At 47.4% G+C, this 17,593-nt stretch overlaps 1 protein-coding gene across 1 annotated transcript in view; it reads left to right on the top strand.

Annotated features, from left to right (window-relative positions):
• Nucleotides 1–1,268: 1,268 nt before the first annotated feature.
• LOC139262380 (cation channel sperm-associated auxiliary subunit beta-like) overlaps nt 1,269–17,593 on the top strand; it is an 85,840-nt gene continuing 69,515 nt past the window's right edge. Inside the window, exon 1 of the mRNA XM_070877566.1 lies at nt 1,269–1,340. Within this exon, the coding sequence (XP_070733667.1) occupies nt 1,275–1,340 (66 nt within the window). The 5' untranslated portion in view covers nt 1,269–1,274. The remainder of the gene's footprint in view (nt 1,341–17,593) is intronic.

Raw genomic sequence — 17,593 nt, 5'->3', positions numbered from 1 at the left:
TTTAGTTGCATATGAAACCTCTGCAAAATGTTCCAAAGTACTTCACACTAATTACCTTTTGAAGTACATTCACTATTGTTAAGTAGGCAAATGTTGCAGACAGATTTCAAACAGCATGATTCAAGAAACAGCAATGAAATGAATGATTAGTTAATCTGTTTTGGTGATGTTGATTGAGGGCTGAATGTTGGCCAGGGCTCCAGGTTTTCATTAACATCCACGTCAACAGGTAGATGGAACCTCGGTTTGATACCTTGGTGGGGTGGAGGGGTTGCGAGAATTGGATTATTCTCCACGATCCTACCTAAGACCAGGCGGAATCATGTCAGAGAATGTTGGATAATGCAGGCAGTGAGGTCTACCACTTCCTCATCACCTTGACCACGATTTCCTTTCCTCCTGCTTCTACTGGGACTGTTGCTGGAGGCTCTTTCTTAGCCTGTCACATGTAACTGACAGTGGGAGGTGCAACCTGGGTACCCCTTACTGCTGCTTGTCAGAACTGCCATATGGAAGGTGGCAGTAGGCCATGGATTCCTCCAATGGATATGCATATGGCAGCTTCCTCTTCATGTATTTAGCTTTGGAGACTTAACTGCTGAAGGCTTTGTTTTTTTTTGAAGACCTTTATTGGGAGTGTTTATTCTAATTTTTGTGGTGCTTCTGTCCCAGTAAGGTCCCTCGCCATTTCTTCTGATGCTGCAGAGGCTTCCACACTGCAGCATTGCTGGAATTCTCCACCTTGTGCTGGTGAGTTTCCCCTTTATGGCAGGAATCCATATATGCATATGTAAAAGGCTTCAATCCAGGGAAATGGGTTAGAGCTGGGGTGATGTCAATCCTGCTCTGATGGAACTCCAACACAAAAAGGAAAATTTCACCCACCCAAGCCCGAAAACCGCCAACAGTTAAAATATCACCTCCTTCGTGTACATCAAAATTGACTAATTGTATAATAAAAGTAAGAAATATTTTCTATAAAATTAGGTAATCACCTGTGCAATAAAGGATTTGGTGAACATTGATACTTTCTAAGTTTGGCTTTATGAAACTTATTTGTTTATTTTAGCTCAGTTAAACTAAATTAATCATTTATCTATAAACATTTAAGTAAAAGATTTATGAAATGTATTATTATATTTTACATATTTAAGCTAAAATGAATTGTTTTTTCTCATCCCCAGAGTCGGGTTAAAGTTACAGTGTGGAAATTGAATACAGATTATACTCGCCTTAAAGTGAAAGCAATTCCGGAATTTTATTTCCCAGATGTAATGTTTATTCCAGTTGGAATGTATATGTACTCAAGCACATACTTGCTGTATGTGTATGGATCACAGGTGAAGAAAATACATATTTTATTGCTGTCTGGAGTGGTGAAAGTGATATATAATTGTTTGCATTAGATTATATTAGTTTATATTAGATTAGGAAAGGATTGATATATATATATATATATATACCAATGGATCTGCTATGATACAGTAAGTTGGAGAATACTAGAAAATAGGTTGTCGAATAAAAAAATTTGAAGAGGGCTCTGCGAATGAGTACCTTAAATTTAAAGGCAGTATTGCCTGGAAAAATCAGGCCGGGGTTACTGATGGAAAGCTGTGATGAGGCAAAAGTTTGAAAGATTATGCTGGGCTGGAGCTGAGAATGAATGGGGAGGGAAAACTTTATGCGGGGAAAATTGGGCTATGTTGAGTTTGCGACCGGTTGCGGTCAATTCAGCGGGGGTTTTGCAGCAGCCATATCAGGTAGCGCCCTGCTCTGCTGCACTCAGCGATGTTGATGCCATCACCGTGCGCAGTGCCCCGGTCGCATCCCGGAACAAAAATTGGCACTCGTCCCCTGGTTTAGCGCCTGGTGCTGACAATGACAGCTTCAGCAGTTGGGCATCAGTTGGATGTCAGCTGGAGGAGTGCTATTTAAAGGCGCCAGCATCTGGTGAAGTTTTAGTCGGTCAATAATGTTTCCTTCTTAGTTTCAAATAGGCAGACAGGCATTTCAACATCATCTGTTGTATACTGCACAACTTAGCAGCAGTCTGCGGGTACCTCATCAGATTTAAGTTCTAAAGAATTCCACACTAATTGCCGGTTGGTCTACTCGTCCGCATCATTGCATCAATTTCTCATTCCATAGCAGAGCCAGAAAACTGAAATGTGAGACAGCACCAAATATGCAACATTCCAACTAAATTTTTATCATAAAACATTAACCACGTATGTATACAACAATTAAATTTACTATTCACCCTTATGCAAAACCTTACATCTGCTCTTAACACTGCTTTTACCTATTCTGCTGCTCCTATGCTGTGTATCCCCAGTGGCTGCAGCACGGCTGGTGGAAGGCTGCTAAGTGTCAGAGCCAGAGACTACAGATGGCCTTGCAGGACGCCCTTGACCAGCTCTGGGCCTGAAAGGCCCGGCTGTAGATTGCACCACCTCAGGTTGGGCGGCGGCAGTATGTGCTGGCTGGATGACAGGCAGCAACAAGTGCAATGGCGGAGTGGCCGTGGTGGGATCAGGAATGCTGTCATCCGAAGAAAGGACAGCAGGTTCCTGCTCCACTGACCCACTGCCACTCCCCTGGGGCAGCACCTCAGCATTCCTCACCAATCTGCTGGAGCACAGATTGGTTGCCTGCTACAACACCATGAGATCCCTGGTCGACTGATGAAACCAGCGATGATGGCAGCAGTCAGAGATTGCATATCATCCAGCTGAGATTGCATGAGAGCAGTCTGAGCTTCGATGCCAGGAACCATTTTCTGCATTACAGCACTAAGACATTACATTGCTTCTGCCAGTGCTGCAATGGAGGATTCCACATCGCCCATGACATGTGTCATGAGGTCTGGGTCCCCACCATCTCTCTGGGAGTGCAGCATCATCTGCAGACTGGAAATGATGGAATACATGGTGTACACAGAGCTCTGTGCAATGTTGGAGGCGGACTCCTCCACAGCCCCTACCATTGCCAAGAGGCTCTCGGGCATCCTTGCCATTGTACCTATCATGTCGGAGTGCATGGCCATCACCCTTGTTGTGAATGCATCCCCATTGAAGTCCTCATCTGAGTCCTGTGCAGCAGAACACGCGCCTAAACTCTTTCTTCGGGGAGCTGGTCCTCGAGCTACCCTTTCCCCTTGGCCTTGCTGCAGCTCGCTCGTCCCCAGTGCATCATCCAGTGCAGACCCCTCTACTAAGATAGCCTCTAACGAACGCATAGTGCCAGTCTCTGAGGTGGTACCTGCGGGTGAGAGATGCAGTGATGCGGTGAGTGGGTCCTCCCCCTCTTCTCCTTCGTCACTCTCATGGGGGTGCTCAGGAATAGGCTGATCATCTGCTGGCTGATCATCTGAAAGCATAAAGGCACAAGACTCATGTTAAGGTGAGGGCAGAAGGCAGTAGTGGAGAATGGTTCAGATGCTGGTATGTAGGACCTGTTGAAGCATGTACTCACCTTGACCACCCGACTGAGGTTGTTGAGCTTCTTACAGCACTGTGTGAGGCTGCGTTCCAAGACCTCCTGTGCCACGTTGCTCCTCATTGCCCTGGAGACCTGGAGCAATGGCCTCCTTCCACTTGCCCTCCTTTGTTCCACTGCCCCCACCAATGCCTCCAATGCAGTGTCAATAAACCAACGAGCTCTCTCCCTTTGAACTGGATTGGGAGCAGTCGTGGCCATGAGGTCTTTCAGTTGCAAGAATGATGAAAATGAGCAGGTGTAGCTTGATAGAACCTTCCCTTTAAGAGCAGGAATGAGCCAGTGTGAAGGATTAAAGGATGATTACTGAATGAATGTTACCTGAAATTCAGTAGCGCTCTGTAGCGCCCCACTAAGGTCATTAGTCCTTCCTGGGGCTATAAAGCCCAATTTAGAAGAAGTTCCGAATCCTTCGCACCGGGCATTAAATTTTCAGAATTTATAAAGGTAACTGAATTTCTCCCCCTAAAGTTCAGTGATGAGAACCTGCAGGAAAATTAGGCTAAACAGTTTTAAACAATCAAACCTGTGGGTTGGAATGATTTTGCAGGCAGGCAGCAATTTTGAAATTGGAAGGTGGAGGAAAAGATCTAAATAGTCAGCGCCATGGCTGGGAATCTGTTGCAAGAGATCTCGACGTTTTACAAAGTGATATTTGGAGCTAGAGGGTTGGGGTGCTAGTGTATAGGGCTGGGAACCTCCAGCTGGAGTGGTTGACAATGTATTCAGGATGGGCTGGGATGAATCAGTGTGGTGGGAAGTTGAAACATTTTAAAAGATGGAGAAGGCCAGTATTAGCAAGGTTTGAGGTTGGGACAGATCAAAAAAATGTATAGAGTGGGGCTGGAACAAATCTGTGTAGTGAGGAGGCTGAGAATTTTTAAAGAAAGGGACTGAAGACAGGCTGAATGGGTGGGGCAGAGGGGAGTAATGTTTTTAAAGAGTCAAGGATAGAAATCTGTGGGGTGGGAATGCTAACGCAAATGAGTCCAGGGGCAGGAAGGAAGTGAATACTCAAGGCCTAGATGCAGGCAGCTGGAAATTAAAAGAAACAAAATTTACCGGGTGAGATGGTAAACAGGCAGCCACAGATATTTTGAAGATGGCCAGAATAGGCTCAATATGTCAGGGAAGGGATGGGAGTCTGTATATAGAAACATAGAAAATAGTTGCAGGAATAGGCCATTCGGCCCTTCGAGCCTGCACCACCATTATGCAACTTAAGTACCCTATTCTTGCTTTCTCTCCATACCCCTTGATCCCTTTAGCTGTAAGGGCCACATCTAACTTCCTTTTGAATATATCTAGCGAACTGGCCTCAACAACTTTCTGCGGTAGAGAATTCCACAGGTTCACCACTCTCTGGGTGAAGAAGTTTCTCCTCATCTCGGTCCTAAATGGCTTATCCCTTATCCTTGGACTGTGACCCCTGGTTCTGGACTTCTCCAACATCGGGAACATTCTTCCTGCATCTAACCTGTCCAATCCCGTCAGAATTTTATATGTTTCTATGAGAACCCCTCTCATTCTTCTAAATTCCAGTGAATATAAGCCTAGTTGATCCAGTCTTTCTTCATATGTCAGTCCTATCATCCCAGGAATAAGTCTGGTGAACTTTCGCTTTGGTGGAAGCATATAACTACAGTGTGACCAGGTAGGTGTTTACTCGGGAATTGCCATTATAAATATTGACAAAAAGTATTACAAAATCATAACACATGAAGTATATAATATGTAATATACATTATATATCTATTATGTTATGTATTACAAATGGGTGAGTGATCTCCAGATTCCAACAGTTCTGGAAGAGTTAGGTGCTGTAATTGTAATGTTATATAACAGATTGAAAACAAGAACTGCAGTCTTACGTTATGCGACAGCTGCTTTGTCTTTCCATTCACCTGGTTCCCTGCTTGGCTGCTTGCTATGCTGTTCACCTGGCCCCTGCTGCTTGGCTACTCAGTTCCTCGATCCACCTGCTCACCCAGCCGTCTTGCATGGCTATTTGCCAGACTCCATGACCACAAGCTTTTTCCTTGGGCTGTCTGCAACACCCACATGCCCATTCCCAGGCTCTCTGGAAACATGCTCATCTATTTGCTTTGCAATCACAGCATATTTCCCTAATCCTAAAGATGATCTTCACAGCTACCCCTCCCATTCACCAGGACTGTTGCCATTAGTCCTCCCCACCGAGCACCATCGTGCGTGCCATTTGGCCCCCCCCAATGTAATATGTCCCTGACCCTAGTCAACCCTCCCCCACCAAGCTGTACTTTCCATCTTATCCCCATTATTTCAGCACTTTGGCCCATGTTTTCATCCCCTCAAAGCCCCCTTCCGCCCGCCACTCCCCCCCCCCACCCGCCCCTTCCCACACTCAGGCTACTGAAGCTCCCATTTACTGAATGATTTTCTCCCCCAATGAACAATGTTTTTCCGACTCTCAGCAAGCAACATTTTTGTTATGTTCAGAATAACCCACAAGACTGTATTGTAAGCTCAAACTGTTGTGACCTTGGTCTCTTTATTCAGACTCCAGAGTGAGGAAGCAGCATGGTAGATTACCTTTTATATCTGCTAGCCCAAGGTGCACAGGTAACCCTTAGGTCTCCCACAGGTGTGCCCCCTGGTGGAAAATCTTACATATTGGTGAGGTTTACATAACATCATTCCCCCCCAAAGTCTTATGTACAAGTTATTTACAAGTTGAGGCGATCTGGTGCTCTGCGTTTCTGGGTGAGTTGGTCGGATCATTGCTGCATGGCCGCGCGGCTGGTCTGATCGGACTGTTGGGCAAGGTGAGTTCATCCTCGTGGTTGACAGCGAGGTCGATTGTGTTAGTGAGTCGCTGGGGGCCAGGTCTTTTCACAGTGGTTCCTGGTTATCTGTAGTTCACAGTTTGATCTGGTCCAAATGCTTTCTGTGTTTTCCCATTATATGGTTTCACAACACTTCATTTTCATCAAAAACACTCCATTCCCCTCATTGGCTAATATAGTGCTAGCAGCCCATCTGGGCCTGTGAACATGGTCTACATAATTTATTCTGATGTCGCGTGGAGAAGCCATGCGATCATGGTACATTCTCTGCTGATAGCATACGGAAGGCTCGGTTCTGAGTGATTCTGTCCAGTGACTGCGTAGCACCTGGGATAGCCAAGTCTGTAGGGAGTCTACCGTGACACATCTGGTGCTTGGCTTTATGATTTGGGCTGCCCGCTCCAGACTATTGTTGCTGACCCTAAGGTCTGGCAAGCCAAGGATGGCCGATATGGCCTTGAGACTTTCAGTAGTGGTAGGAGGCCGCGTGGTCCCCGTGGATCCTGGGCCATTGTATGGAGGCCCTGGACCACCCAGTGTGTAGCCTCCCTGCCTTTCTTTGCAACGTTGCACAATCTGATGGGATGAGCATTTCGTCTTTGCGGCGGATAAGCTGCAACATCCCGTCTAGCGGTTCGCAGCCGAGAAGCCGGCGGACAAAACCTTCGAAGAGCTCAGCAAACTAATTGGTGAGCACCTCAAACCGGCGAGCAGCGTACACATGGCCTGACACAGATTCTATACACACCGATGTCGAGAAGGACAGAGCATACAGGATTTCGTTGTGAACCTCCGCCGCTTGGCTAGCCTCTGTAAGTCCACAGATGCCTACAGTGGGGGAAATACTAAGGGATTTTTTTATTGAGGGCATCGGTCATGCTGGGATTTTCAGAAAGCTAATCGAGACCAAGGACTTGACCTTGGAAGCGGCGGCTTTGATGGCTCAGACTTTTATGGCGGGGGAGGAGGAAACCAAAGATAATATACGCGCGCAATTCTGCCTCCAACAGGGAGTCAATATCATAAATGTGACACAGAGCCCCGCAGGCAGGCAAGGGCAGTTCGAGACACCCCAGGCAGCAACAGACCCAAGAGTAAGTCTCCAACAGAGACAATAGCAGGCTGAATGGATATTTACCCCCACCCCCCCTCCCAGTGGATAATGCGGCCCGGGATTGGGCCATTGACACCCACTGACAGGGTGCTCAAGAGCAGTCAAAGGGACAATCAGCGAGGAATGCCTTATTCACAACAATGGGAATCTCAGCTCATGCTGGAGGTGTGGGGGCAAACACTCTGCCAGGACTTGCAGGTTTCAACAGTTCGTCTGCAGAAATTGTAACCTCAGTGGCCATTTAGCCAGAATGTGCAGAAAGCCTATAACCAGACTAATATACGAGGCGGATGAACCAGATGAGGGGTCTGCAAGGCAGGATGACGCTTGGGGAAAATCAATGGATGCTGAAGTTCAGCGGGTTCATGTGGCAAACATTCACAGCTCATATACCAAAACACCACCAATATGATGAGAGTCCTATTAAACAGCATCCCCGTATGCATGGAGCTGGACACGGGGGCCAGCCAGTCACTCATGAGTGTTCAACAATTTGAAAAGTTGTGGCCACTCAAAGCCAGCAGACCCAAACTAGAACACATTGTGATGCAATTACGGACGTACACCAAAGAAATCATTCCAGTGCTAGGCAGTGCAATGTTGGCAGTCACACACAATGGATCAGTGAACCGGCTGCCGCTCTGGAGTGTCCCGGGCAATGGTCCCGCACTATTGGGAAGGAGCTGGTTAGCTGAGATGAACTAGAAATGGGGGGATGTGCATGCCATGTCATCTGTGGAGCGAAGTTCATGCTCACAGGTCCTGCAGCAATTTGAGTCACTATTTCAACCTGGCGTCGGTACGTTCAAATGTACCAAAGTAGTGATACGCATCACCCCAGATGCCAGACCAGTGCACCACAAAGCCAGAGCTGTGCCGTATGTGATGCGGGAGAAAATTGAGAGCGAGTTGGACCAGTTGCTGAGAGAGGGCATCATCTCGCCCGTTGAATTCAGCGACTGGGCAAGCCCCATATTTACCGTCCTAAAAGCGGATGGCTCGGTCAGGATCTGTGGCGACTACAAGGCCACTATCAACAAGGTGTCCCTACAAGACCAATACCTGCTCCCGAGAGCAGAGGACCTTTTTGCCACGCTGGCAGGCGGCAAGCTGTTCACCAAGTTGGATCTCACTTCAGCCTACACGACCCAAGAACTGGCCGATGAATCCAAACTACTGACCACCATCATCACGCACAAGGGACTGTTTGTTTACAACAGATGTCCGTTTGGCATTCGATTAGCGGCCACGATTTTTCAAAGAAACATGGAAAGCCTGCTCAAATCCATTCCTGGAACAATCGTATTTCAGGACGACATCCTCATCACCGGTCGTGACACAGAGGAACACCTCCACAACCTGGAGGAGGTGCTACGCTGACTGGACCGGGTAGGCCTGCAACTCAAGAAGCCTAAGTGTGTGTTATTGGCTCCCAAGGTCGAGTTTCTGGGCAGGAGGGTTGCTGCAGATGGGATTCAGCCTACCGAATCCAAAACAGAGGCGATTCGATGAGCGCCCAGGCCCTGCAACACAGAGTTGCGTTCATTTCTGGGACTCTTGAACTATTTCGGGAACTTTCTGTCGAACTTAAGCACATTGTTGGAGCCGCTACATGTGCTCCTGTGTAAGGGTTGCGAGGGGGACTGTCAGGAACGGGCTTTCAATCGGGCACTTGCTACAAGTACTTTGTCAGATATATATACGACCGGTTGGTGTTCGCCCGCTACTTTGGCTTGTTGTAAGGTACCCCCGACCCCATATGATAATACATCATTGGCCGCGAAAGAGCGCTCACATGGGTTACACAGTGCAAACAACTTATTGGAACATAGTGGATTCCTGGCCTTCTCAGCGGCTGCCCCTTTACCTTTGCCCAAGCCCAGTCATCTTCCTTGCTGGGCAACCTATGCCTCTGTTTCATTGCGGCAACATCCCGTGGTCTGGACGCTCTCTCGCCCTGTGGTTTGGACGCACTTTCGTCCCGTGGTCTGGATGCTCTTTCATTCCACGGTCTGGACGCACTCTCGTACCATGGTCTGGACGCACTCTCGTCCCGTGGTCTGGACGCTCTCTTGTCCCGTGGCCTGGGTGCACTTTCGTCCCACGGTCTGGACGCAATCTTGTCTGTGTCCGTGATACTGACTGCCACAATCTTCCTCCCCAGGGATTTTGCCTCTGGCATCGGGAAGATGCATTCTGATCGTTTTGGCTGGAGTCCCACTCTACTTGGTTGACCTGGAGCCTCTTCCATCGTCATGAAGAAGTCGTCGGCTTTGGGTGGTGGGTACTGCATCTGTACCGCTGCTCGGTTGATCTTTACCTCCTCGTAGTCGTGATGAGCGGCCTGCGCCTCGGGGATCTACAAATGGATCTGCACTTCGATGCCTGGTTCAGCTGAAGGTGGGAGCTGGTTTCAGCCTTTGAGCAAGGGAGACGTCGTTCTCTGGAGAGACTGGATCAACTGGGCCTTTATACACTGGAGTTTAGAAGGATGAGAAGGGATTTCATAGAAATGTATAAGATTCTGACGGGACAGGACAGGTTAGATGCGGGAAGAATGTTCCTGATGTTGGAGAAGTCCAGAACCAGGGGACGCAGTCTTAGGATAAGGGGTAGGCCATTTAGGACTGAGGTGAGGAGGAACTTCTTCACTCAGAGAGTTGTTAACCTGTAGAATTCCCTGCCGCAGAGAGTCATTGATGCCAGTTCATTGGATATATTCAAGAGGGAGTTAGATATGGCCCTTACGGCTAAAGGGATCAAGGGGTATGGAGAGAAAGCGGGAAAGGGGTATTGAGGTGAATGAACAGCCATGATCATATTGAATGGTGGTGCAGACTCGAAGGGCCAAATGGCCTACTCCTGCACCTATTTTCTATGTTTTCTATGTTTTCTACACAGAGGTCTTCCCAGTTCCATTGAATCTTCCCCATCCACCTTCTACCAAGCAGCGTTGACCCATTACCTAAAATAATCCACAGTGGTAAATCGTGCACCGCTCCCTCATGGGATACTCTTGTGTCCGCACTACCAATAACTGGTATCAGTTCCTTGGTGTAGGCGCGCAGCTTTGCCTGAATCGGGATCAGCTTGGGTCGTTGTGCTCTGTCGCCCCACAGCCTCTTGAATGCATTCTGGCTCATTATTGATTGACGCGCCTCCGTGTCCAATTCCATGGAGACTTGAGTGCCGTTGAGTTTAACTTTTAACATTATTGGAGGGCTTTTTGTGGTGAAGGTGTGTATCCCATATACTTCCTCTTCATCCTCAGGTTGAGTTGCCCTCCTGCTCATTCAGCGTGATCCTCTCTGAATCGGTCGTCCTCTCCTGACTCTGCCACGTAGTGAGTCATAGGTCGTTTGCACATCCGCTGGAAGTGCCCCATTGTTTCACAGCCCTTGCACACATAGTGCTTGAAGCAATATTGATGGGCTCTATGACTTACCCGCAGCGCCAACATTGTGTTAATGGATATGCATTCACACCTCACGGCGGACTTTGAGTCACCCAAGGTCTGGCCTCTGTGGTCGTGTAGGCCCTACCATGTACAGTTCTGCCTGCTGAAAGCATTATTTTATGCACAGTACTTGCCGGTGAGCTTCGATTCTGTGAAGATATCTGTTTTGTGTTGTCGCTCGTGAATATGAAAGCCTGGGCTATCATGATGGCTTGCTCAGATCTAGGGGTTCAGCAGACAGCAGTTTGCGAAGAATGACCTCGTGGCCGATTTCAAGCACAAAAATGTCCCGCAACATTTCCCCCAAAGATCCGGCAAATTCGCACTGTCCCGCAAGGCGTCTTAGGTCGTCTACAAAGCTCGCCATGTTCTGGCCCTCGGAGCGATGGTGCATATAAAAGCGATACCTGGCCATTAAGATGCTCTCCTTCGGCTTGAGGTGGTCCCGAACCAGCGTGTACAGCTCTGTGTAATTCTTGTCCGTTGGTTTGTCCGGTGCCAGCAGATTTTTGAGGAGGCCATATATCGAAGACCCACATACAGTGAGGAGAATCGCCCTGCTCTTGACTGTCGTCTCAGCCTTGTCCAGTTCATTGGCCACGAAGTATTGGTCGAGTCGCTCAATGAAGGCTTCCCAATTATCACCCTCAACAAATCTCTCAAGAATACCAACGGCAGCCATTACCGCATGAAAGTTCGTGATCCGTTACTCGTCGCCAATTGTTATGTTCAGAATAACTCCAAAAGACTGTCTTGTAAGCTCAAACTGTTGTGACCTTGGTCTCTTTATTCAGACTCCAGAGTGAGGAAGCAGCATGGTAGATTACCTTTTATACCTGCTTGCCCAGGTGACCCTTAGGTCTCCCACAGGTGTGCCGCCTGATGGCGAGTCCTACATATTGGTGAGGTTTACATACATACGTAACAATTTTTGTCACTGAACATCCCCCCGCTACCCTCCACCCTTCTGTCACTGACCAACTTCTTGGCTGGCTGCCCATCTACACTGAGTACCACTTTTGTCCCATTTCCCCACCATCCCAAGTAAATATTTGTTATTCCCTATGTAGGACATCAAACCCCAGAACCCACAGAGTACCATTCCAACCTTGTAACCCCAGACAATGACCAGCTTGTGAGGCCTCCCACCCCATCAGCAGCATTATGGTTCCTTCACCCACCAAGCAGCACCTCAACCCTCACCCACCGAGTAGCATTTTGGACAGCTGCAATGCCCTCTCCAACTGAACAGCATCTTGGCCCCTGCTATGTAGCAGTACGCGGACCGTTGTATTCCGCCAGATTTCAGCATTCTACAAATGAATAGCCTTCTGCCCCCATTCCACTTCACCCCTCCCCCCCCCCCCCCGCCGAGCAACCCTTCATTCTCTATCACCTGCTTCCAACTGTGAATCATTTTAATTCTCCACTAGCTGAACTGAATTCCCGCCCCATCACTAATGAACATTTGATCCCTGGCTCCCCTAACTCAGAGGCTTTTTGGCCTCTCTCTTTCTCCCATGAGCAACATTTGGATCCCTGCCTTTCCTCACTGAATGGTGCAGTGAATTAGTCCAGGCCTCTGCTAGTACTCACTGAAGAGGAAAATTGTACCTGTCCCTTCCTCTCTTCTCTGCCTCCTGCCCTTCTCTCCACCCCTCTCTGCTTCCTACCCTCCTGTCATCCCTCTCTCTTTCACTCCTCCCCTGCCTTTCTCTTTTTCCCTCCAATCTTCAGCTGTGAGAAGCCAATAGAGTGTGAAAGGCCTGAAAAATGTGAAGTGTAGTCTCCGTGGGAATTCAGCCTTAGGTGCCTTAGCACAGGAGTTTTTTCTATAATTAATAATTGTGAGAAGTAAGTAAGCAGAATTGGATTCTAATGAGAATTTGGTGCTCGTGGGAGTTCAGGATCGTGAATCTCTGGAATTCTCTAGCCCAGAGAGCTGTGGAGGCTGGGTCATTGAATATACTTAAGGTGGAGATAGAAAGATTTTTGACTGATAAGGGAGTCAAGGGTTATGGGGAGTAAGCAGAGAAGTGGAGTTGAGGCTAAGATCAGATTTTATTGAATGGTGGAGAAGGCTCGAAGGGCAAAATGGCCTACTCCTGCTCCTATTTCTTATGTTCTTATGTTCCTCTATAATGCCGGAGACAGGCTGGGCTGGTGGCAGTTTTTATGTATCTGAAAGGAGAAAGGCACAAGGGTTGGATTGTGGTGAGGGGAGGGGGTGAAAACATGCTTACATCATCAGTTGCTTGTAAGTGAGAAGAGATTGTGGGCTGAGGGGTAAGTTGGATGTGAGAAGAAGGATTTAGTATGACCATACCGTCATCAGCAATGCTTTCAATCTCGCTGCTCGCCACAGACTTAATGATCGCCCCTCCAATGATCACTAGGACTGTCTCCTCCAGCTTAGTAAGGTTCTGAAGACATGCTTTCCCTCCACTCGTCTGCAGGTGCTCATGCCTGTTGTGTGACAGCTTTGCCTGCAAGAGAAAAGGAAGTGTATCAGTGAATGTGGTGCAATGTGGTTGGATGATGTGCCTGCCATAATTGAATAGCTGGCAGTGTGTGCAGTGAGTGAGATGTGGGTGTGAGTCTTGCAGCAGTGCTAAATGTAGGGTGAGGTGAAGCTATGATTGTGAAGAATGAGTTGTGACTGCTGGAGATTGTTGTTAGGTGAGTGATGGGGGTATGGCGCATTGAGCAGTGTGTGAGGCTAGTGGTGCAGTTGGTGGAATATGGCATTTGAAGATGCATTCACTCAGCTTGACCATCTTGAGGTCACTAAACTTCTTGTTTCACTGGATCCAGGTCCTGGGGGCAACACACGTGGCACTGATGGCTTATGCTATCTCCTCCTACTGCCTTATGATGTGCTGCCTGGAAGGCCTTCAGTCTCCTGCATGTTGAGGACCTGTCATCTTCTGTGCACCCAAATGTCCAAGGCCTCCAGTGCTGTATCTGAGAACCTCCTTGCCCTCTCTCTTCCCTGTTGAGCTGTAACTTCATCCAGAGTGCCAATGAGATGCTTCTGCAACAAAGTACCTCCCCTTTAAGTAGTGCAGAGAGCCTAGGCAAAATTTTATCGGACAGTAAACTGCACCCGATATTGAGCGCTAAGGCAATCAGCAGTGCGTTTGGAACAGAGCTCAGCGCACCAATCATTATAATGAGCAGGCAGCACAAATTTTGTGTGCTGCCTGCACCACTTTGAACGGGCACGGGCTCTTCGTGCTCCCTGGACCCATTTTTGAGCTTAATAAAATTTCACCCCCACAGTGCTGAACAAGTATGTGATGGACAATGGCCTGGAAATCCTGGCCTCTCTGGGTCCGTATGAAATTTCTACGGACCCGGGAAGACATCGGAAAAGCCGTTTTTCAGTGCACAATGTGCATGCGCTGAAAACCTGTTTTTCCGATCTGTCAAGCCTACTTTTACAGGCATAAGTGTTTAAAAACATACACAAATATAATTAAATTAAATTTAAAAAACACATTTCGTTGTAAAAAGTCCTGACCACGAAGTTACATTTATTTTTAACCATAATTTAAAAAAACTTTTGTAAAACTCGGAATTTTTTTTTTCTATACAATATTTATTAACTTTAATTTTAATTATGTGAGGTCTGTTTTTTTATTTTTTATTATATGTGTTTAGTGTGTTTGTTTTTTTTCCCCATTAATAGCAATGAGAACTCGTAGATATGGAGTTCTCATTGCTATTAATGGGAAAGCTGTGGAATACAGTACCTGATTGGCTGAGCAGTCACACGTGACTGCATCTTCTGTGTGGGAACCTGGAGGACGGGAGCGCACTTCGCAGCACGGGAAGAGAAGGCCTCCCCAATGGAATTGCAGGCTCCTCCCGGACCACCAGGTACTTTCGTAGAAATGTTTCAGGTCGGAGGCAATTGCCCGCGGGAAGCCTCAGACCGCAATTTCAGCCCCAATAACTCACAGGAGAGTAAAAAAACATCAATCTAATGATCTTTGCCATCACCATGCTCAGAGTAGACTGAAGTCAAGACGCAGCCTCTTGCACTCTGTCAATCCTCTCGACTCCAATGTGAAACAGTGGAGAATTAATGCCTGGGGAATATATGTACAGGATAAAGAAAGAAAGACTTACATTTATATGCCAGTTGTCTCAAAGTGCTTTACAGCCAGTGAAGTACTTTTTGGAACCTAGACACTGTTGTAATGTGGGAAACCACAGCAAGCTCCCACAAACAGCAATGTCATAATGACATTTGTTGTGTTGATTGAGGAATAAATATTGACCAGGACACTGAGGATAACTTCCCTGCTCTTCTTTGAAATAATGCCATTTTGATCTTTTATGTCCACCTGAAAGGGCAAACGGGGCCTCCGACAGTGTAGCACTCCCTCAGTACTGCACTAGAGTGTTAGCCTAGGTTTATGAGCTCAAGTCCTTGGATTATTGCACGAGCCACGTACAAATTGGCATAAAAGCAGACGGAAAGAGACGTTCCTTTTCATGGGACACTGGCACCCGTTTTGTATCAAATGGGATGGGCTCCACGTGAATTGAGATGGGGGTCCATGTCCTAGCGGAAAGGGTAAATAGGGAGGTGACAAAGGCTTTAAACTAGTAAGATGGGCGAGGGATCTGCAACAAGCCTAAGTATAAACAAAGCAGAAAAAGAGAGCATAGGAAAGAATAAAGTAAGGGAGGACATTGATGGCAAGGGAACAAATAGAGTTATAGAACAGCAGGGCAAAATTGTGTACCGCGCCTAGAGGAAGTGGAGCTCAAAATCTCGCGCTCCACTTCCTCTTGGGGCGGGACCGGGGCGTTAACCAACGCGAATTTTCCAGCACTACGTGGAGGGGCGTGTAGCACTGGTGGGAAGACAGGGCAGAAGCCCTGCCCAGAAGCGGAGTACCAGACTGCAACATAGCGGCACGGACCCCGCGATCTGAAGTAAGGAAGACCATGACTGATAAGTCGGCTATTTTAAAATGTCAGCGCTGCAGCTCCCCTTTAATTTTCACCCCATGAGCGCCCTACAGCCCGGCATGCGACCTACGAAGCTGTTGCCGCAATTTTCCATGACAGTCTCATGGGGTGTCACCGAAATTTTGCTCCAGGGTGAAAATGGATCACTGCGCACGCGATGAACGGTAAGAGAGGGGAGCTATTGGTTAGTGCCACCGCTAAACTCTTGTTGAATTTCGCGGGAATCGGTAGTGGTGTCACGCCCGGACGAAAAGTCATTTACGCTCCGTTAGCACCCCCAGGGGGTGCTAATGGGAGGTGCAAATGAGCTAAATGTTTTCCCCCAGGAGTCTAAAAAGATGGTTAAACATAAAGTGAGAGGAAATCTTATTGAAAATGAGTTAAACTGTCTGCACAGCAATGCACACGGTGTCTGTAATAAAACAGGGGAGTTGGAGGCAATCATGTTATGCGAGGAATCAGACATAGTAGTGTAAGTGGTTTTGCCTCTGGTGGTTTCAAATCACCCCTCTTACAACAGTTCTAGACACCGGAATTATAGTCTTGAACAGTAATATACAGTCATAGACAGATCTTTTCAGTCTCAACCGTCACAATGCTTTTATTCCAGTAAAAACACACCCTGGTAGTATAATACAAACAAACATAGTACAACACACAGTCTGGCCTGTTTAAACAGGCCCCTAACGCAAAGCACCCACGTCTAAAATACCCCTGCTCGGACTTAAAATTGCATCACTGTAAATCAGTCCAACAAAATGTGCGCACACTTATGATCCTTGCAAAAACCTCCCCACTAAAACCCCTAAGGTTTGTTTGAGTCACATGACACCCTTTCATACTATGCGGTGGTCTTAAAGATGTGTGGGCTGGGATAAATGCTCACCAATTTTCCCTCTGGCTTACTCGCTGCTTCTCCCGATGAGGCGTATCTTCTGGGTGTTCAAGTCCAGTCTCAAGGTCAGCTTCCCAATTGAAGTAGTAAGGCTCTCTGGTGTTTCTTCTCTCCATCCCAGATGGAGTGCTCAGTCCTTCTGCGTTGGACAAAGCAAGCAGGCATAGAAGAGGGGAGAGAGAGAGAGATGGCAGCCAAAACTGCCTCTCTTATACTTGCAAAAATGCTTCTTGCACCAAAAGTCCAACTGTCCTTCCCCTGAGGCTGTGCAACTCAAAAGCAAAATCAAGTCTCTCGCCTGTTCCGTTGTCAACTGGGCTGTACCTCAATGTGTGGTTCCAACGAGTCTGTGGTTGAATAGCTTTCCTTTGTCTTTCGATGGCCTGAAACCCCAGCCACTTTACTTAATGTCTTACTGATTGCAAGCCAAAGGCCTGTCCATCAACCATTCCTGCATTGATTCCTTGTCCACCTGATGTGTATTCCTGAGGGGCCTGTTTGGACCTGCCCCAAGTCAGTGCTGTCTGCTCTCTGCAGTAACAGAAAATGTGTCCAAGCAATGTCCAAAACTTTAAGTTTTTGCTGTCGCTGTTTCGCCGAATCTTACAGTATAGATTACGCAAACATGGCTACTGAAAAATCAGGACTGGGAATTAAACATTGCAGTGTATAACATATTTGGAAATGATAGAGAGGGAAAAAGGGGAGGTGGAGCAGCTGTAGTTATTAGGGATAACATAATGGCAGGAGAAAAAGGAGACACAGCTATCAGCAAGACAAAAATAGAATCCATATGGATAGAGATAAAGGATAATAAA

The sequence above is a fragment of the Pristiophorus japonicus genome, chromosome 4 (genome assembly GCF_044704955.1).
Source record: "Pristiophorus japonicus isolate sPriJap1 chromosome 4, sPriJap1.hap1, whole genome shotgun sequence".
NCBI lineage: Eukaryota > Metazoa > Chordata > Chondrichthyes > Pristiophoridae > Pristiophorus > Pristiophorus japonicus.
The sequence above is the reverse complement of the archived record's forward strand: the minus strand, read 5'-3'. Positions and strand labels throughout refer to the sequence as shown.